Source organism: Trachurus trachurus, assembly GCF_905171665.1.
Source record: "Trachurus trachurus genome assembly, chromosome: 15".
NCBI classification, from domain to species: domain Eukaryota; kingdom Metazoa; phylum Chordata; class Actinopteri; order Carangiformes; family Carangidae; genus Trachurus; species Trachurus trachurus.
This window is the reverse complement of record NC_139906.1, coordinates 20604313-20626283: the sequence shown is the minus strand read 5'-3', so window position 1 is coordinate 20626283 and position 21971 is coordinate 20604313. Positions and strand designations below refer to the sequence as shown.

At 40.0% G+C, this 21971-nt stretch overlaps 1 protein-coding gene across 2 annotated transcripts; it reads right to left on the bottom strand.

The window, feature by feature from the left end:
- Positions 1–4007: 4007 nt before the first annotated feature.
- Positions 4008–21153, bottom strand: fam204a (family with sequence similarity 204 member A). Of its 2 annotated transcripts, none has more exons than XM_083987543.1 (7): positions 20799–21153; positions 20398–20482; positions 20088–20118; positions 19384–19489; positions 17687–17776; positions 4763–4872; positions 4008–4602 (listed from the first exon to the last, which is right to left on the bottom strand). In XM_083987543.1, the coding sequence occupies exons 1-7, from the start codon at positions 21036–21038 to the stop codon at positions 4551–4553; spliced, it is 714 nt and encodes a 237-aa protein (XP_083843669.1). In that variant the 5' UTR covers positions 21039–21153; the 3' UTR covers positions 4008–4550. The 2 variants fall into 2 exon arrangements, with proteins under 2 accessions (XP_083843669.1, XP_083843670.1); XM_083987544.1 differs by having other exon boundaries at positions 19384–19486.
- Positions 21154–21971: the final 818 nt, after the last annotated feature.

The window sequence follows — 21971 nt, the reverse complement described above, 5'->3', positions numbered from 1 at the left end:
AAAAAGGTGCAGGTTCACATTACACTGTTCAAATGACCTTTAAATGTAAGGGTTAATTCGACAGACACTGTGACCTGCTGCCGTCCTGCTGCTCTCTAACTCCAGTATTACCAGTATTAATTGATCAATAACAAGTCTGGAGCGGCTTCTTCCCCCTGCTAATCAAGCCTGTGTTTGTAATTACCTGCTCTACAGTAGGTGAGTGTTCTTCATATAGGAACTGAGCAATAAATTACCACACAGGCCGGACTCACTGAGGTCTTTCCTGGGACAAATCAAGGTAATGTTAATTACACCATTAAATTCATTTGCTCAGTGTAAATCCCCCCCGGCTGCTCTGGATCATGCTGTGTCCATTCTTAAGATACAAAGGGAGTCGCGAGGTGAGGTCAGTGTGTGTGGAAACACAACTAAGACAGTGAAGTGAGTTATATACACTAAAGGTGTGTTTATACACTGTGCCGAGAGAGGAGGAGGTGGGGTGGGGGTCAACACATGCTGATTGTTAAATATAGACTCCAATAAAAGCTTTAACATCTCGATACATTTATATGCTGCACAACATAACCTGGCTGTGAATGATCCTCTGTCTTTAAGGTCCTTGCTGCTGCTCAAGATGTCATTACCTCTGTTGGGACTGTTAAATGCTTCCATAAAGAAAAATGAAATATTCATTAACTTGGTTAATAATTCATTCAGATAAAATGCAGTATGTGGTTTGCAGAGTGGAGATGACTGTGTAATGAGTGCATGCTCAGCATATTTGTGCACTGGAATGTTTTTATTTCATGATAGCAAAAGGAAGAAAATTAATTGAAAGTTCATGTTCGTTTTTTTGTTCTATAAGTTATGCTAAATGATAAAATAGATGCTTTCCAAGCAGTTTCCAACTAAGAAACAATTAAGAGGGTGTATATGTAACCCACATATGACAGTGTGGTTTTTAATTATGGAGGAAGTGCATTTAAACAGACTTTATCAAATTGTAAATGTTAGCTTGACCTAATTCCCACAGTTTCAGGAAACTATTTAAAGCACTTTGTACTTTGCTGCCTGAAAATTGGAACCATAACCTCCACTTATGATTTGACACAAGCCAGCAGAATGAAACATTATAGTCAAAATATCATATGAAGTTTTGTCATTACAGAAAATATCCAGTTGCTGCTCCAGATGTCACATCAAAAGTCTCCCGGCTCTGGCGTCCAGAAACAGCAGTGTGTGCAAGTTGCCTCAGTTAACAGTGGAGTGGTAAAGTGTTCCCACACCGCCACACTGCAGTGTAAACACCGCCATCCAAACACTGTCAAACTAATTTCCTCACACCACAGAGGTTCATTTTGGCTTTCAGACGAATCAATTCTTTCTCTAATTATCAATTGCGACACCCATAATCACTCTAAGACTGTAGCGCTGAATAAATGGCATGTCTTTTGTGTTATAATTCTGTGCATCTTGACAAACATGACCCATTAAACAACCCTGTGGCCTTTTTCAAGAGTGATGATTATACTAATTAAAACTACAAAACATCTGAGAGGGCTGCAGACGTGCCAGAATTAAGCAGGTCATTAAATCAGCCAAGGAATCCACACTGCCTGTCGCTCCTGCACTGTTACTGCGAGCTGGAGGCAGAAAATATACCTCATCTGTGCAGGAATGTGCTCCTAATTTACATGATATCCTATCACTCTATGGTGGCCCTGAGGTGCCAAAAACAACAACACGAAGAAGAAGAAAAAATAAAGAAGCAAATAAACAAAAAAATAAAACTTAACTTTACTGATTTGATGACACTGGTCATTGAGAAGAACATTACAGTAAGTAGCCTATTATTTATTATTAGATAATGTGATTGCTGAAATGTGGTTTTGTTTTCTAAAAGATTATGTCGTTTTTCAAAATTTTGCATTGTTTGAGTTGTTCCTGAAATGTAATCATTATATTTCTAAGATAATGTCATATTTGCTCAAAAAGTTGCTATTTTTTATATATTCTTTTGAATATTTTTAGATTTTCTATTTTGTTACTGTAATATGCTTTGTATTAAGTTGTTTTGTCCCTCAAGGCCACCATACTTTTAGTTTTCCAATATAAAACAACACGTCCCCTTTAAAATCTACAATCCCCCTATGATGCTAATGTCCTCATCAGTTAAATCAACCTTTACTCACACAGGGAGAGTTCAGAAACAGCTCTGGGTGTGTAACACGTTGTAGTTACATGAGGAACGACACTGCAGCTAAATGTTTTATCTCAGAACTCGAGGACAAACAAATGCACGTTTTGTGCGAGCTGCTCTCGGTGTGAGGTGTTTTGAACATCGCTGCAACTTTATCTGCTGCATCTCGGAGATCTCTGCTCCGAGTTAATCCTCTTCTTCTGGTGATAGCAGCATGTGATAGTGCTGATGTCTTGTTACCAGCGACACATGCTCCCTTTTCATACAATAGCAGCTCTCCAACCATTTAATGGGATTGTTGTTGTTTTTTTTGTTTTTTTCTCTCTTCCCCCCCTTGCTCCCCTACACAACAAACACTTTTCCTAGAAGTGGTTCGACATGTGCCCAAGGAATTTGTCTCCGCGTCGCACAACAAATCAGCCTAGGTCAGGGGCTAAGATTGGCCTGCAGTAAGAGACTACTGAAAACAGCTCCTCAACATGTCGAGAGGGGAAAGTGGATTTTCCAGTTTAAAAGCAGAATCATCTCTGCTCAAGGCATTATCCTGTGTTCAAAGAGATTAATTAAGTGAGATGCTATTGATACGGTGCCGCGCTGCTCTTGGATCAGCACTGGTCATGTTCCTTGACAACTCCTGGCTTTAACGAAATGCCTACATGGCGTTTACATGTGGAAAACACACACACTCACTGGTGCTTTTTTGAGTTTTCAGTCTTACAAGCTGTTCCACTGAGATGATAAATGTAATCCAAGAACATAATTAAACTCTGGCACCTGCCTCCACCAAGTGTCTGTAAATAAAACAGACTGTTACATCATGACACTGTCCTTGAGGAGTTTTCCAAAACTTTCAAAGACCCCTAAAATCCTGCTTCTTTTTTGTCCCATTAATGAAGCATCTCTGATGTTTCCTCACTCCTCAGTCAAGATATATTTTTCATAGCATTCATCAAAGTGAAGAAATCCCATGTTGTACTTTGATGTGCTTAACACAGTTTTAACTCGCGTCTCATTACAGAGATAATTAATAGTTTAATTAGCACCAATTCTCACCAACTGACAGCTTCTCAGACACACAGTTGTGTGGTTGACTTTTATGTGAAATGATACGAGAAGCTTGATTTTTTTTTTCTAAACGTGTGTTTTTGGTGCTCATGTCATATCTGGGTTTCCTCCGCTCAGGTGTTTTGTATCATAATTGCCCACAAACTTTTATTGCTGATGTTTTGTTCATTTTCCTGTCTGCACTGATTCAGCCGACACAGCACAGCCAGAACACCGCTCCTCACCAGGGGGACAAAGTGCCCAAATATGTGCAATGCAAACAACTTAGGTGGATTAATTTTAATTCTCATTACCTGGAAGCAAAGCAATCATTTCCTATGATTGAAAAAAATATAAGCAAGCATTATGAATAAAAGTAATTATCATTTTTGTGCTTTTTCCCCCCCATTTTTTATTTTATTTTTGCATGCTGTTTGCAATTAACACTTGCTGGAATCTGAACGAGCATTGCAGAAGTGTTGAGCGGCGGCGGAGGCAAAAACGCTGCAGATCAAAGGAGATCAAAGTGACGGCGAGAGGAATTGACGGGTTTTTTTTAAGACGAGTTTACAGATGCTGAGGAGAAGCTCATCACACAATGAGCGGCGAGTGGAGGCTTCGGAGAAACAGCGCGTGCCTCTTGTTCGGGCAGAGAAACAATAGCATGTCTCCCAGCATGGGATAGAGCCAACATAAAGCCTCTGTTTCATGTCTCACAGCCCCCTCCCTCCCTCTCTCCCTCCGTCCCTCCCTCCCCTCAAACTGTTCACTCAACTTCCAGTTTACGACTGCTCACAACAGTTTACAGCAGCCAAATTTCATTTTCTACTCCCAAATCCTATCGCACATTATCCTGTACATTGCATTAGGGCCCTAATCTTCCCTTTCTCTTCCTCAGAAGAAGAAAGGAGCGCCTTCATGATTAACCCACTTTACAGCAATAAATAAACGCATCATCCAGTAATGTACACCAGATTTAATTTGAAGGGGGGAAAAAGGGCCAGAACGCTCAAATCACTGAAATGTAATGAAAAATAACACAATGCAGACACCAATGGGCGCCTTAGGAATTAATTTGAATGCTCCATAATTTTTTTTTCTCCTCTTGTGCTCTCTGGATTGGTTTTTCCTCAGCCAACTGTGTGACTTTTCCCCCCTCACACTCTGCTGGTGTGAAGTCTTCAAAATATACAAAGAGGATAAAAAAGAAACAGGATCAGTCCGCTTTAAAAAAAAACAACAAAAAAAACCCCATCACTTTTATCAAATTAACTTAAAAAAAGAAGAAAAAAAAGAAGGCTTGCAGTCTTTCCCTCCATGTTTGTCACATGAAGCCCATGTTGCTTTTGGTTTCCCATCGTCTCTTCGCTTCAAACCTGCAACACAGTCAAAGAAGAACTGAGTTAATACGTATGTGAGCCGGTGCCCAGAGAGCAGCTGATGCTGAGGCTTCAGCATCTCTCGCTGTGCTTGAACTCAGAGCGAGAGAGATATGATGGCAAAACATAAACACGAGGACAGAGAGAGGCGACGTACCCCCACACTATCTCCTTCTTCCTTTTCTGGGCTGCCCTCAAAGCTTCCTCTTCCTGTTTGCGTTGCACAAAGTCACGGCAATCAGAGGCTTGAGCGATTTTCACAGCCAGCTATTTAGAGGCAGACAGAGGAGAGAGGCCCATTAGAGAATGGAAATCAGTCTGTTGCAAGCACAAGCACGAGCACGAGCTCTCTGACTGATGTGTCAGGGTGGCTTCTCGTCAGGGTCTGTGCTGCCTCCTCCACTTCACAGCCAGACCGGCGTGGAGCTGAACAACACATGAGCACTGGGAACATTTTTCTTTCCTTTTTTTTTTTTTTTTTTTTTACATGACACTGAGGCTGGTGGTCAGGTGTAACATGCAGAATATGACAGAAATGAACATGATGCAACAGGATGGACAAAAATATGAAAATATAAATTAACCTGGAGCATATGTTTGAAGAGCAGCATCAGAAGATTTTGCATAATAAATGACAAACATACAAAAATACCCATAATTCTTCAGACTGCCTGTGCTTTTATTACAGGTTCAGTGTAATTGTTATTAGAGAATGATTATACTGTTTAGTCAAAATCAAATTTTCTGTTTCAGAAACAGAGGTTAAAGCTGAAACAATGACTCAACTCATCACTTAATTCATTTTCAAAATTAGTCATGAAGCCTGAAAATTGCAAAAAGTCCATTTTCTTAAATGCGATACCCGCCGTTCCCTCAGGCTGCTTCACTATTTTCTGACCTTTGAATCAATCAAACAGTTACTCAGGAAAATAATTGGCAGATTAATGGCCGATGAAGACGATCTTTCCTTGCAGCTGTAGTTGCTCTGTTGATCTTTAAATATCCTACAACCGGCGTGTTGGAAACCTGTCAGCCAATGGAAAATAGAGGTAAAGAGACACAGTAGATGTTGGTGTGAGGGGCCCCATAGCTCTATAAATAACAGCAGCACGTCTCTATTAAAATCAATTCACGTGTATTTTGTCTTTGTTTTCTGATGTTTTTTACATTGCACATTGTCTCCTTTAATGTGCAAATGAAATAACCAAATAAATAAATGAGAGGAAAACAATGTTAAGCGTTTTTCCTCTCCGTCTCTGAGACATTGCGGCGGTGTGTGTGCATGTGTGTGTGTTTTTTTTTCGCTCATCATCACCAGTGTAAAAAAGTGTTTGGAGTTCTGCAGGCAGTCCCTGAAATCAGAAGTGAAGAGAATGACCGTGACTGCAAGAGGCAAACATTCAAATCCCAGGGAAGACATGTGTGTATTGTGAAGCAGAATAATCCCAATAACCCCAGTCACACAGAGGCACGGGAAACAAAGGGAAAAATCCTGCCTCCTCTGTCACTCCTGAGATAGGTTTATTATTCAAGCAAAGGCAAACTTTGATAAACAACTTGGAACAATTTCACCAAACCTTTGGGTAATTCTCTGTAATATTCAGAGTACAATCAGGGGGGGAAAGGAAGTCTTAAGGTAATGAAGAAATGTGCCACCACTGCGCCACTTGAAAAAAAAAAAAAGGACCTGCTGGAAAAAAAAATGTTTCAATTATAATTAAGTGGGATAAACTTTATTAGAAAGACTGAAACTAAAATATCTCCTAATGCATGCTGGGATTAAGCAGGTCAGAGCGAGCAGGCAGGAAAAATTAAACTCTAAAGGCTTTTTATCACCATATTTCAGGAACCAAGGGTGTAAAATGTTCTAATTTGGGATACATTAAAAGCCATAAAGGTCTTTCAAAAAGATTAATGGTACTTTGCTTGGATTTAAGATAAGGGCTCCGGCTGGCTGCAAGTACTGGGCTCCGGCAGGGCCCTCAAGGCATTCATCTATACAGTCACTGGGAAGATTTGTGAAAGCGTCTGCATAACCTGGAGCGTGCATACTATGACAGTTCTCCAGTTTCTTTTGCCATTTTATAGGTTTTAAATTCCTCAAATCATGTTTTCTCCTCTTAAAGAGAGTTAGAGCAGGTGATTGCTCTCACACTGGCAGCAGATTTGCGAGGCAGATAAAATCACAGTGGGGGTGTTCCCTGCTCCTTGTTGGAGTGGTGTAGGTGCTAAATGCTTTTTGAGTGGCTGCGATGCACGCTGAGATTATAAACCAGACGTTTATTCAATTGTTGACAAATCCGAGAGCGGCTCCTGCTCTCTGTGTTTGCTGTGAAGTGGGGGGAGAGAGAAAAAAAAACACTTTGGCTCATTTTGGGAGCAAATCAAATGAAACTGCATGATGCTAAATGGTTTCATTTGGAGATTTACGGCCAGAGATTTTTCCTTTTTTTTTTTTTTCCTACACGAGGATTACCCACATTAACCTGCTCTCCTGTGGGGTTGCATTTGAAATGCAAAAGGTCTTGAAAACACGCCTTCCTAAACATTCCACGGGCAAAATTAAAACCCACTTCGATGCCCCTCATTTCCCCTTCTCTTTTAAATTCACAACATAGCCTTTACTATATTTAAAACATTAAAGGTCTTTAATTTTTTCTTCTTTTTTTTATCAGTTTAGTCTACAATCCCTGATGGTCTTTACTGGGGCTCAACATTAATGTCAACCAAGTTACCTAGGAGACAGAACAGATCAAAGAGACAAAAAAACCCCTCAAATGTCTGATTAATCAAGCCTGCAAACAGCTTATTTCTTTTAGCCTGCATGCAAGTATGAAAATGAGATTCCGAGAGCAGTACATTGTGCAGATTTGTTCATTCTTATCTGAACAAAGCCAGCGGCAGCTTATTTCATGGATCACTGGCACTGTCAGCGCTGTGGCGCCGAGCAGGTGACGGCTCCTCTTTCTGTGGCGAGAACAAAATTAGCAAAAAGTCGGCACAAATTAGCCTCTCATATTTTCAGTAATATGACATTATTTTTCATTTACTTTTTTGATCCACTTTTCAGGATTTCTCTCTCTCTCCCCCCACCACCTCCTCCTCCCCTCGCGTGCATCTTAGTGCCAAATCCTTTCACATCAGAGGCTGGTGAAAAATAAGAATGAAACTACAAAGCTGGAATAAAGGCAGGAGACAGGAAACCTCCTGCATTCTTTGTTTATGTGGCTCCTAAAAGGCAATTCTTCCCACTCCACCACATATTAACGTACAATTAAGTGTCCATCACAGGCGTGTTTCTGTGCCTCTCTCTTGTGTGGCCTGTGCACAGCCCTGTTAAAAACAAGGTTTATTCAGAGGATTAATACTCTGACCTTTGGAAGATTTGAAGGCAAAAAAAAATTCATGGTGCACAATGTTGGCACTGCAGCAGCAGCAGCTTAAGGCCACTAGGAGGGTTAAGTAAATAGTACCGTTTTCTGTTCATTCGTGTTTGGGTCGTCATGGAGATTCAAGTGGAGTCCCAAACATGGGGCCTCAATACAAAAAAAAAAAAAAGAGAAAAGGAAAAATGAGCATTGCTGCTGCGTAAGAAGACAAACCTTCTAAGTCCATCTTAACAGTTTCACACACTGTTTTCATTTGTGTGTCTGTTCTCTTGCATCAGTTGTAAGGTGTTTGATAAATGAAAGAAGCATTAGGACGTCTGTCTGAGCAGCCCAGGGTTCACAGAAACACTGTGGCAATTATACAGCGAGTGGAAAAAGACAATAGCTGAATGAAAGATGAGAAAAATGCGTCTCCATGTGGATAAAGTGTTAAAGCTCCTATTAACAATATGAAATAAATGATGGCTTTAAGGAAAAAATGGCCTTAAACCCATTCATAAATTTCCTATCCAGGAAGCCTCTTCCAATTAAAACCTGTGAGAGGTGGATTAACAAGGGCTATATGGCTTTGCCTCGCTAAATCACCTCCCCAAGCTGCTCTGCTGCATTTGACGTGTAAACGATTAATGACCAGCCTAATTCCCTTATCACACCACCTTAATGCCTAAATAATGTGGCCTTAGTCAACTTTGGAAAAGCAGGGCTATATAAGAAAGGAATGAATATCAGATTAGGCAGCTCGTATGTTATTTCAGCATAATTTCTCAGAACTGAGGCAGAGGGGGAAGAGAAATGTGTTTCAGCAACACAGGGAAGGTCAAGAGATCAAGAGGTCAATCAATACCACCCGGATCGCATTAACAAGGAAGAAGTACAACGTTTCATTGAGTTAGTCTGTTTCCAAATCTCTGAAGGGGAGTAATAGACTGGAGGAAACACAAAGGATGTAAATCAGAGCTTCAAGTCTTGACCTGGCTAGATCTACACCTCAGAATGTGTCTTGTGATTATTATTTTAAAATTGATTAATCTATCTTTTATTAACTTGATTTACCATTAAGTCTAACAAGTTCTCATGTGTCCAAGGAAAGGTTTGAAAATGTCATGTACCCGAACCAGCTGTCTAAAATGTAAAGATCACACGAAGAGAAGCAGGGGCTGTAAATATTTTTCAATTTTTCGATTGATAAACAACTTTGACAATCAGAATTACTGTTACTCTCTGCATGTAAACCGTGAATGAAGCTCTTTTTTTGTTCTTGTTTTGTCCAACTTGAAGCAATAAAACTAGACTGTAAAAATACTCAAGTGACGTCCATTATGTATTGACTTATTCTATATACTGTATATATGAAAAGGAATGTTTGAAACAGGGAGGAGGAGAAAAATGATGTAAACTGATGAGATGATTGTGGGGAGGAGGGGTTTCGGAGAGTGACCTTGTGTTTTGATTGTCTTAATGTTGTATGTGTGTTGTCTGGGGTTGGAAACATATAAGCTTTGCTTCTTCCATCCCCATTTCAAACCGTGTCTGTTGTTGTTGTTTGTTCCTGTTCGATATATGGTTATATGGTGTCCTGTGGATTTTCTTGTTATGTTGTACGTGAGTTATAATTTTGTTTGGTTTGAAATAAATATGATCTAAATCTAAAATCTAAATGTATATATATGTATATACGTATATAGAATATATTAACCATTTGCGAGTGCTGTCTGAATGCATAGTGGATTCATGGTATATCACAATGCATCATTTAAAGTAGTAGTGATTACATGCATTGTGCTGGTGCACAACACACACACACACACGCACATATCCACATGTGTATGTATAATTGAAGTATAAAGCGCCATGAAAGTGGAAGTAATGAAGTAAAATGGAAATACGTGAAACTTGTGTACAGTACTTTGATTCCACGATTTGTCCCTGCAGCATTAAAAAGTTGATTAGGTCTTTGATGGTATCAACAATTCATCTCTCAGTTACTTCAACAACTGCCTCACCGCTAAATTCATCAACAGCAACAGCAACATAACTGTTATATAATTTGTCATGTGAAAGTATAAACAGTTACAATCTACCATTATTATCCCATTACGGGGCTCGGTACAGTGGTATATTCCCACACTGTTCTCACCAAAGTTTATCAGTCTTTCATGGGGCAGCCATAAGAGCATGTTGTAATCTTGCCTGCACTTTGACAAACAGAATTACATGGCGAGCTAAAAAGAAAGTCACTCCGGGGAAGGCGCAGCAGAGCAGCCATGTCTCCATTCTCTCTTCCAGTAATCTGATGCTAGATACACATGACATGTCATCTTTAGGGAGTAGACAAAAAAAAAAAAAAAAATCTCTGAAAGTTCGCCTGCTTTGTGCACATTCCATTATCTCGCCTCTTCTGAGTAGGGTAGGCTTATTAGCAAGCTTTGAACTCACACTTACAATAATATGCCATCAACAGTTTTATAAGCTAATTAGAAAAAACAGTTTAATTAATGAGTGACTGGCAATAAAATGGCAATCATGAAAAAAGAAACCGAGGGTGCTAAGCTTCCACTACCACCAATTAAGGCCTAATTACAAACAAATTATATATGTGTTTTGCTGTGGGCTTTAATTTAAAAAAAATGGCTTTAATTAAAAGAGAAAACATACTAATTAATTAAACAGCACACAAATCTACATTGAAAAGTATGCTTTGTCTATCAAGTAATTAATGAAATACAATAATCCAAATGAGATTCCCAGGCATTTGATAAAAGCTTAGTACCCATTTCAAAATCCATTTCAAAATTAATGGGCGAAAATTTAATGTGAGTCATCCAGAGATACAATAAAAGTTCATTCAGTGATAAATTGCTTACGCTGAAGGAAAAATGAACAAAGAGGAGAGTTTCCCTAAACTCTCTGCGAGGTGGCCCGGGGGGGTTCGCAGGGGAGAGGGAGTCAGCCTCCTCCTCTGATGCGGGGCGGGGAAAGTCAGGATCTGATAAAGCTCACTTTTCACAAAAGAGCCGCTCATGAATTTTTTGATTACAAACACGAGGCATGGCGGGGAGGAAGGTGGCGAGAAGAAAAAGGTGTTAAATAACATAAATATCATGAAACACTCTTAGTTCAGCTCTTTGTTTCAACTAAGCCACCATGTCTCCTCCGACAAAATGCCGCACCACCTTTGTTTCACAGCATTTAAGCGAGGCTTTCCAAAGGGTAGATTTCAAGGACAGTGGGGCTTTTCCTTTCAGCTGCTGCTTCTATTGAAATATGAGCTGGGACATAATGAGGGATATTATAGCCATCCGTATGTTCAAATGCTAAACCATAAATGGCTCCAGTTTAAGCATATTCATGTGGCTAATTATTGCATGTTAAGGGATCTCACTATTGGAAGGGACCACTTTTCAAACAATTTACAATCATGTGGTTAATCGCAAGAGGTCCGAGGTCCGCCACAGAAAGGCCATCCAGAGTTCAGGAAGCCACAGGTCAGACATGGGGCTGGATTAGGGCTCCAGGAAAACAGTTACCAATCTAACACAACACCAGCACTTGAAAGGCCGGTAATGGGGAGAACTTCTCTGTTTCCTTCAGTGGAAAACAGCAGAAACAACTGGGTAAGAGGGATAACATTTCAAGAGAATGAACAAAAATAATTCCTCGGCAGGTTTCCTTGAGGATATGCTTTATGCAATAGATTAAAAATGATATTGATATAGGCCTGTGCAGTTGCTGCAAAGTGCTGTTTTGCAGGATATTCATTCATGGACATGAGGTCCAGAAACTGTTGTACTCACTACTACACTGTCCTCAAGTTAGTGTACATTAATCACTTAAAGCTGAGCTGGTTGTTCCTCGTTGCATGTAAATACAACAACTGGTTAAGAAGGAGCTTCTAATCTTTCATAAATTTGACATCAGTATCTGTTTTTGTGTAGCTTATAGCATCATAACATTTTAGAACTTTAAGTTTTGTTTTTTACCAAGTATGTATGTCTCATGGCAGTAAACTATTTCATAACCTTTCTTCATCACTTTAATTAGTAATTTGCAGTATTGACTTCAGCTGACTTGAGTCTGCTGTGTGAGGGACTAAACCAGCACAGGTGTAGTGTTCACAGCTGGAACTAGATAAGGCAGCGATCTGAACCTTCCGTCCCTGGTGCTCAGCTCTTCCTGAAGGACTGAAGAGAAAAATCGCTTTCTGCTACATATATGCTTCTTTGTGCATGGTTCAGGAGAGACCAGCAGCCATACAGTACGAACACTTTTCATGTTTCATACTCCTCAGCTCCTGGAAGTTGTGAGACGGACTTGACACCAGCTATTGTGACGGACTACAGAGAGTTTCTGTTTTGAAGTGGTAATGCCACTCTAATAGCTGTGATGAGTGCTATAAGGGAACTGTAAGCTCTAATATGGTGTGACGGTCTTTTGTGGTGAAATATACCCACTTACTGTATATAAAGTACAGCTTCTGACTATTTCAAAAGACCTCAGTGCCTCTGTTTTATATGGAGAAAGAAAGCAAAGGAGTAATTATTTATTGTAAGGCTGATGTTGAATGAAATACGAGAGGGTGGATTAGTGTGACAAAGAAAGCACTGTACAGTAGCTGAGCGTCAAGTACACAAAGCAGCTTTTGCCTTCCCAAGTTGATTTTTATCATTCTGAGTTATGGTTCAATACTGAATGAAGACACTAATAACAGTTCTGTCTCAAAATGCCATACAAAGCACCACTTTATTCATCACTAGACTGTATTTACAATACCAGTCTGGTGTCATGAAATCATCTGGTTGTAACCGACCTTCTCTCTTTAGATATAGTAAATCCTTTTATAGTGAGTTATAGGTGATAACCTAGTTACATAAGGTATTCAGCAGCTCCTCTCCATCCAGAGGTTGTCACATATGGAGTTCCTCAGAGATCAATCACAGGTCCCTCATCTTTCCCACTGCTTGGAAATTAGATGCAGAAGATTGTGAGCTTGTTGTTGAGCTTCTGGTTTAAAATGCACCTCTGTCAGTTCAGAGTTCATTTCACTAGCTACATTTGGCTAAGATTTGAACTAAAGCATTAGCCTCCAACAAAAAACCTGCTCAAACTACATGTGTTAATGTCAGCTGCAATGAAGTCAAGATAAAAGGACACATCTTACACACTATTTAATATATTAATATTTTAACATTAGTTGGCTGAAATATTAAAAGGTCTGTTTATAAAACAAAGTGAGTTTCACTGTTAATTACGATTACAGAAACCCATATACTGTAAGTACAGGTGTTAAATCAGAGCTAATGCAGCTAAGCTTTATTTTATTTATTATTTTTTTGAGAAGACTCAGGTCCTTTGACATCTGTAATGTCAGTCCGTCATGGCAAGTGTTACATTCTTTGCCATTGTCTGCTGGGGTAACAACATCGCGGTCAGGGACAGGAACAGACTAGAGAAGCTCATCAAGAAATGTAGCTCTGTGATGGGAGAGGGAGTGGAGCTGGTGGAGGCTGTGGTTAAGTGGAGGAGGGGGTGTAAGCTGAAGGCCATCCTGGGTGACCCCCAACACCCTCTACACAGGACTCTCACAGGTCAGAGGAGCAGCCGCAGTAACAGGCTCATCTCCCTGACCTGCAGAACAGAAAGATTCAGGAAATCCTTCATTCCTGCTGCCATCAAAATGCACAATGCCTTTTGTTAGGTTATACATGTTTACTTTTTATATCATTCTATATCATTTATATCATATCGTTGTGTAAGATGCTGGACGATGTGAATTTCCCTCCTAGGGATTAATAAAGTATCTTCTATTCTATTCTATTCTATTCTATTCTATTCTATTCTATTCTATTCTATTCTATGCAGCAAGAGATGTGCACAGTTAGGCTTAAATGGCCAGACATCACAGTATTGACATGTGTTTGCAGCACAGCACTAATGTCTGTCACTGCTAAAATTATGTTCTTTCAAAGTGTGGGGCAGAAACTAATCTACGTATACTCCATTTCCTTCCAATACCACAGAACTCTTGTTTGAGTAAAACAAAGATGAGATTTATACCCCTGTCTGAATGTGAATGTGCTGTTCAGGGCAGGATAAAAACCAATCCAGCACATTACAAATCTCCCTGTAGGTCACATCCTCATTAGAGGACACAGGACGCCCCCACATGCTTTGTAGCACTGAGGAGTCTTCAGCTTTTGCACTGGCTCATTTTCCAGGAGTGGCTGCAAAAATCAATCTGTCAAATATGAGCTGCTGGATGTTATCAAGGTTCCTGACAGGCTTTGAGCCATTTAAACAGTATGTGTGAGTCAATTAATGTTATGCTAATTACAGAATTAATTACCCCGTATGCAACTTGCAGCGGTGTAAAATGATGTGGAGTAATCAAAGGACGGAGACCCAGCCTTCTCAACTAGAGCACTTCCACCGTCTTATCCACTGAACTCCGAGGACTACCAGCAGGCGACGAGCTTCTTACACTATTTGTGTCTTCTGTCTTGTGAAAGAAATCTAAACATGCTCAGGAGGATCAACAGACATCTTTATGAGAAAAGAAACCCTATCTGCTCAGTTTAAAGGAATACATTAGGGAGCTTTGGCTAAGCAGTGTAATAATATTTTGTTACCTAAAAGGGGATGTGATTTCTTTGCGCCATCTTCGGGGGCGTTGTTACTTTCAATCAAGAAAAAAAAAAGGAGGATGTCTTCGTGAATTCATCTAAAACAAAGACTCACAGCCTTGGGAAATATTTAAAAACTGTAATGAGAATAAAAAAAAAACACAACCTGCAATATCCGAGCCGCGGGTCTCAGAAGTTTGACAGATGAAAGAGCACATATCTCAGAAATTGTAAGGAGCCTTCAAAACAGGTTTTTACCAAATTGTTTTAATGTTCAGATTAAAAAGAAGAAAGTAGAGCAAATGGAAATCATTAATTGATTTGGGGGAGCTCTAAACAGCAGAAACAAACATTTTGGTCTTATAAAAAGGAGGATTCTGACAGCAAGCACTCTATCTTCCTTCCACTTGCCTTTGCTTGGAGGAGATAAGTGGGAAACCGTTAGATTGAGGATGAAAATACACTGAAACATTGTCATCCAACATATACCAGCGTTTTCCTTACAAAACAATGCCTAGAGGGACAAACAGGCCTCTTTAGTTCTTCACAGCTGTCGGAATGCTTTTGCATTTTTTGCAAGGAAAACCTGTTCCTATTCTTCCGTTGAAAAGCCTGCCACAATCATGTCTTGGTGTTATGACCGTAAACAAATTAAACATCTAAGCCATTCCGTACCAAATGAGCCACTCAATTATAACCTTGAAATTGATTCTGGCCACAGCGGGGATTATTGATCCTCTAAATGTTTGTCACCCTGCTCCTGTCAAAAGTGAACAGGAGTGCTGTAAACAAACACGTTGGTCTTAATGCTATCTGCCGTACAGACGGCGCCATTTAAGATATATCATAATCCTTTTCTGATTCGCGGTACTTCAAACTTTGTAGCTTTTAGCTGCCACTTCATATTTTCCATACGTTCAGCGCCGCCTTCCTTCGTATCGGAAAGTTAACGCTGTGCAACTTTATGTCACCTCTGGGTTCAGATTTTTCAAAAATGGTCAATTCACTACCCTCGTGAAATGAAGTTATCGCTGCTAAACAATGAGACGCGGCTGCCAGACCGCTGTCACGTCCCATCACGGTTCTGGCAAGACGCGAGGCAGGTGCCAGGGAGGCGAGAACCTCGGCTCAGGCTAAAACCAATCCACCAACGCTCTAAGAGGCTTTATGAAAGTACAGCGCAGGTGCCACTCACAAGAGCTTTCATTTAACTCCCTCATATTTGACCACTTTGCTAGCAGTTAAGGTGGGAATATGGAGGGGCTGTGATGCTGCACACTAATGTCTATTACACACTGGAGGTACCAGGGAGACACATGTAATGCCAGTTCAATGAATGGTACCACAGATTTTTTTTTTCATTTTTAAACACAAAACCTTCTCTGGAGGCTGAGTGTTATAAAAATCATGTAGCCTACATATAATCTCTATATAGATTGTGTGTGTAAGAGGGAGAAAGAGGTTAAATATAATGAAGATTATATATAAATACATAAACATACAATATTTTTAAACAGAGGACTATAATGCACGCATTCTGTCTAAAATTGGTGTTTCCTCTGATTTTCCAGCAATAAAAGTGACATTATGTTCGCCACTGCCATGGTAACTGTCTCACAGTCTCCAGTGCAAAAGACAAAAAACTGTCAGAAATACCTGGTTCTCTGATAAAGAGTCAAATGTCAAACGTACCTGCGGAGAACCTGGCTACAGCTCCTCAGGTAAATTTCTGTGAGAAACATCCAATCATAGCTCTTAAAATTCTAGAATATGGCCCGGAGCAGTTGCCAGGCAACCAGTGGAAACTCCAGAAACTTAGTGGTCCCCACCAGGAAAGAGTCTGGCATAAAACCCCCGTGTTAAGACGCAATTATGACATTTTTACACTTTGGTTTTTGTACAGCTAAAACAAACAAGATATACGGTGTTAGTTAGGAGCTGTTGTGTGGATTTTGTTCCCTCCCCACAGAGCCAGACCAGCTGTCTCACCTTGTTTCCTTGGTTTCACTCGTTTCATTTCTAAGGTGCAGACACAAAGGTGGTATCAGTCTTCTCATTTGACTCTCTGGCAGAAGGAGAGCAGGTGCTATTTCTCAAAATCATGAACTATTGCTTTAAATCTGTTCACTTTTAGATTCTGGGTCGGTTTTTTGGGAAAAATGCACTAACTGTAATGCTGTGTTTCCTTCACAATAGAGACGACGAGGCATTTTGAATTGACTACAGCTCTGATTCACACCTTTGTTTGGCAAACACAGCTTGTAGGTATTGTAGTGTACAGACTAGAGCTGTGTACTGTGCCAAAATGACAACAAAGCTTCTTCCTTGAAAACTAATTTTAAATAATTAATGGTGGCCAATAATAAAGTGGTGGAAGATTGTGGCATTATATGAGAGACTGCCATGTTGAGGATATCGTTGAAAGAAAATATTGAAATTCAGAGTAGAGGAAAATATTTCCTCAACCTTCTTTGCAACTCTTTCGCAATCCACGACCAACAATGAAATCTGAGCCCACAGTATGTTACATGTTTGTGCTGCTCCTATTATTAAATGAAAAAGCTTATGGGACGCTGTAAGCAACATGCATCATGAAACAAAGAAGTTTAACTTTGATGCTCAAAGTACGGCAATTCCCCCAGTGGAGAAGTAACACCGCAGCTGTATGTCTTTTTAACCACAATTATATGTGTGTGTGGGCTACATTTTATGCTAAATTAGTTTCAAACCACTGCCAAGGCGGTTAGTTACAAAACTTCAGGCACTGCATTTAGGGACATGTACACTTCAAAGGTATGAAACTCTTACCTGGAGAATGATTTAACAGTTGGCTTGAAAGCAATGTACCCTTCATTAAAAAGCAGAGCCAAAAGTCCTTTAGACACTGCAGCACTTCAAAACTAAGGGGAGGGCTTTCCATTAACTCAATGGAAAAAGGCTGCAGGACTGAATGGTGGGTGTCTGCGTGTGTTTTTGTTCCTCTATGTCTTTGCAGCAGAAATGGCCATGGATCCATTAGCCTGATTTGTCACAGCGGGAGCACCCCAAAGATCTCTTATCAGCACAACGTACCTCTCGAGTGGCGAGTCTGTCGCTCATCTCCTCTGCCATTGCAATGTCCCCTTCAGCTACGGCCCTCTGTATGCTCTTTTCTAGGCCGGACTGCAGAAGAGGGGAAAAAAAATTCAGATTTTTTTTTTTTTTTGAAATAGGGGTAGAGAGAAAAAAAAAATCAAAGAGTAACTTCAAAAGTCCCCAGGGCCTTATTTTTAATATGATTGCCATTACTACAAATATGTAGATTTCCCTTCACAAATGAAAACCTTTTTGATTGGATATTAGTGGGGAAATCTTAGAAATGCTACAGGAGATTACCAAACATAAATGTGACTCTTTAATTACACATTTCCATTACAGGCCTAAGCAGAGGGGGGTATGGAGAAGCCCCCGGTTACTGATGGCAAGGCAGTTCTGCTGTGATGAGCCTATCTGAGGAAGCGGAGCGCCAGATTTCTTCATCCCCCAAAATTTCATCATGCTAGAAAAAAAAATACACTGGAAAGAGGGAGTAATTATTAATGTGTCTCCTCTGATGTATTGTTTGAGGACCTTAACTCAACTGTAAAAGTGCAAGGACACGACCATCAGGCATAAAAATGCAGAATTAGTAAAACAATTTTCTCTGTAACTCTGCTTGCTTGCTCTTGATTTTGCTTAATATAGTTTATTATTCTGCTGATAATTTGAAGCTGACAGTGATACAGCCTGACTAGTGATCCCAATTATCACCTATTGTATCTCATAAACAAAACTCAAACTGACAGACCATCATCCTTTTCTATCATGAAATGTGTTTTAAGGTCAGTGGAGGAACGCTGTTAGCAGATGAATTAATTACATCTGACTGCTATAACAGCTTTTTCCCTCAAATGACTGTGTGAAAGACTTGGCAGAAATGAAAAAAAAGACATATTAATTACAAGGAACTGCATTTGAGGGATGAAGGAGCTCCTCATTATGTTGATGTGACAAGTTCTGTTTCATTCAGCTTGTTAATCATTTCTTTTTATCCTTTCATAGTTGCCCTATTCAGAATGAGACTAAAATCAGCAAAAACTCAATTTTATGCTGCTCTGAGATAAATTAAGCACAAAATACTCCAAAATAATCATTAAAAGGATTTCAAATTGAAATGAGAATAGTTTCCATTCACTGGGTCAGCTATAATGTTCATCAGGCTTGCAAATATTTTGCTTCATTGGCAATTTACGAGGCTTTGCATTAAATGTTCATTTCAGCGCAGAGATGCACTGTATCTGAATGGTGGAAGGTTTAGTTTAAATTCCCTCAGTTATGAAATCTACAGAAGTTGTAGCACCTGATAAACTATTATCCACCCATTCATTTAAATGTTCTACAGTAGCAGCAATCACAGAGACACTGTCAGGTACTCTGACACCCACTTCTTTAGATTTTCATTATTTTTGTGCAGAGTTAAAACCTACATCTCATTCTAATCTCAACCCTACAAGAGAGGAGATTCATCCTAATCTTATCACTAAATGTAGCCAAACATAATCCTTATTATTCTCCTCAGTGTCAGGCTAAGTTGCCATAAGGATCGTTCTAATCCATATGTCATATCACATAAAACAATGAGAGCCTACGGTGGCACAGAAACATAAAGGATGTGAAGGTGTTACTAACAGCTACGACAGACACAGTATTAAACCTTAGCAGATAAGTTGGAAGGCAGAAGTCTTTGTTACCTTGGGAGGGGGTTTGGAACATGCAGGGGGATCAAATCGATCATTTACACCAAAATACTGCTTAAGCTCATCCCAGCGCTTCCCCCGTTCCTCTTGACACTCTCTGCTGACAGAGGAAATGTGTGTTAATGTTCGTTACATGTAGACCAGCAATGTGATAAGTCAAACTGCGTTCACTAGTTCTACTCTGCTTTTTACTGGACTCTGTTTCTGTCCTCATGCTGACATCAGATCTGTGTATGTCTCACACCTCATAGAAATGTCTTGTGGAACAGCTTGCTGTACAATTCAGTCTCAACACAACATACTGTAACTCTGATGTTACACTAGTTGAAAATGACGGCTTATTATATAATTCTCTTGCATGTTTAATACAAATTACAAATACTCTGCACCATAAGTTGGACACTGGTTTCTATTCAGGTTAATATGGTATGGAAATCAACTTTTGTTTTGTTTTGTCGTTGTGGTTGAAGATTCTTACAATAAGTTTTAGACACATATAAACAATAACAATGGGATAGCTGAGTTGGACATCAAGATCCACATGTGTTGATGTGAAGATGTGACATTGGAGATCTGAGAGCTGGCTGCTAAAAAGTGTTGCATTTACAACCTCTGCATTATGCTTTGCTTATTTACATGTATACCCTGCTGTTATGTTGTCTCAACTTCCCTGATGGAGCACAGTAACATTTTGGTACCTTGTCTCTGCAGGTTCCTCACTTCCTGTTCCTGTTGAATGACATTAGAGAGACACAGCAGTTAAAGATTTTTAGTACGGTTTCATACATTAACAAATATACATGTAAATATAAGTTTAACATATAGCAGGTGTAAAAAATAAGGTGCTTATATGCAATGTGATGGTTGACAGTTATAATCTGGCGCAGGGTGACTATTTTTTTCCTCCCATTTGTCATGAATATTACTACCCACTGGACAAGGTGGAATACACACTAACAGGGGAAGCCAATGAAGCATGAAATTCATTGTATTATTTGTCACTGACACCTTTCTTGTGTCGTCGTCTTTTTCTTCTTCTGGGGATCTTCATTGTCTTCATGTCCTCATTCTTCTTCCGCAGATCCTGGAATTTCTTTAACACACACACACACACACACACACACACACACACACACACACACACACACACACACACACACACACACACACACACACACACACACACACACACACACACAAAATGAATGAATTCCCTAACACTTGCTCTTTTTTTACACGTCAAATGCGTCAAAACCTTTTATTAATCATTTTGTTAGCATGTTCTTGCAGGGCTGGGGAATTTGACATGACAACTATTTATTATTCAACACAGAAGGTACACCACAGGTAGCATGTGTTGCACTGACTCAGTGTTAAGCAGCTCATTACACACCACCACAAGAACATACCTGCCACATTTCCTGGGATATACCAGGCATACTGCACGTCGGAGAGTCACTGCCTGCATCCCCGGCAGTGTGTGTGGACTGTGCCTCCACCACTGAGCTGGGCTCTCTCAGAGCAGAGCTGTCAAACTTCTCCTCGTCCTCCGTCCTCTGCTCCTCAACATCACCCGCCTGCTCATCCTCCTCGTCACTGAGACTCAAGTCGTCTTCTGTCAAACCTTTCGGCAGAAGTCCGCTGTACATTCCCAGCCGGTAATTTTTCAGTTAGATAGTGCGGTTATTTGTCAATTACTAAATAAAAACGGTGGGAATTCGGTAAATTGGAGATGTTAGCTGGTGTTGGTGGTGCTGGCTGTCATTTCCGGGTAAACACAATGACGATTCATGTGAGAACGCGCCGATTGGCTGAGCGCTGGGCGCGAGGATCAGATCGTCCAATCAGAACTTGGTTTACGAATGATCAGCGCGAGGTTGAACCAAACGCTCCTATTGGCTGGTTTTTGGAAGGGACACATTCGACAGTCGCAGTTAACTTTATTTTGGCTAGCAGAGCGGCGGTTTTTGTGCAAACTTTCCGGTTTTAGGGACAGTTAAAGCTCCGAATAAATGTGTGGAACAAATGTAATGAGTTACAGCAGTCTTTGCCAGTCCTTGCAGTGAAGTAAAGTCAAGAGCAAGCTGTGGAGCATTTCTAATTGAGGTGAGCCAGGCTACTGACAGGTCCGTGAATTACCAAGAATCATTCAAATGTTAACCTATATTTGTGGCGAGATAAGCTTCCTTCTATGACCAATGGTTCGCAATTTGCTCAAAGTGCTTTGGGCATTACATTATTATCAGAATGATTAGCATGCAAATCTTGTATAGCCCTTGGCACTGGCACAGGCACATCTACCCTTAAATTGCTCTTTCACACTCATTCACATTAGGCTTTCATTTGGTTGCATCTTATTGCAAAGCCAATAATCTACATAAATTATAGCCTGTATTTTGTGTGCCATTTGGATGTAGAGTGAGACCTGTAACATCAATATATATATATAATGTGTATAAAAATGACCAATAGTCAGGTTCAGACAGAATGGACAATGTATGTGAAAAGGAAAGGTATACCATTGTGCTGGGAATTGTGTGCAATACCTAGCCAGACAGAGAAATACTTTCTATCTAACTTTC

Coding starts and splice junctions, on each gene's coding strand:
- fam204a (XM_083987543.1), bottom strand. CDS start 21,038: ATGTACAGCGGACTTCTGCCGAAAGGTTTGACAGAAGACGACTTGAGT. Junction 20,483..20,798: donor TATCCCAGGAAATGTGGCAG/GTATGTTCTTGT, acceptor TGTGTGTTAAAG/AAATTCCAGGATCTGCGGAA. Junction 17,777..19,383: donor GTTCCAAACCCCCTCCCAAG/GTAACAAAGACT, acceptor CCTCTTCTGCAG/TCCGGCCTAGAAAAGAGCAT.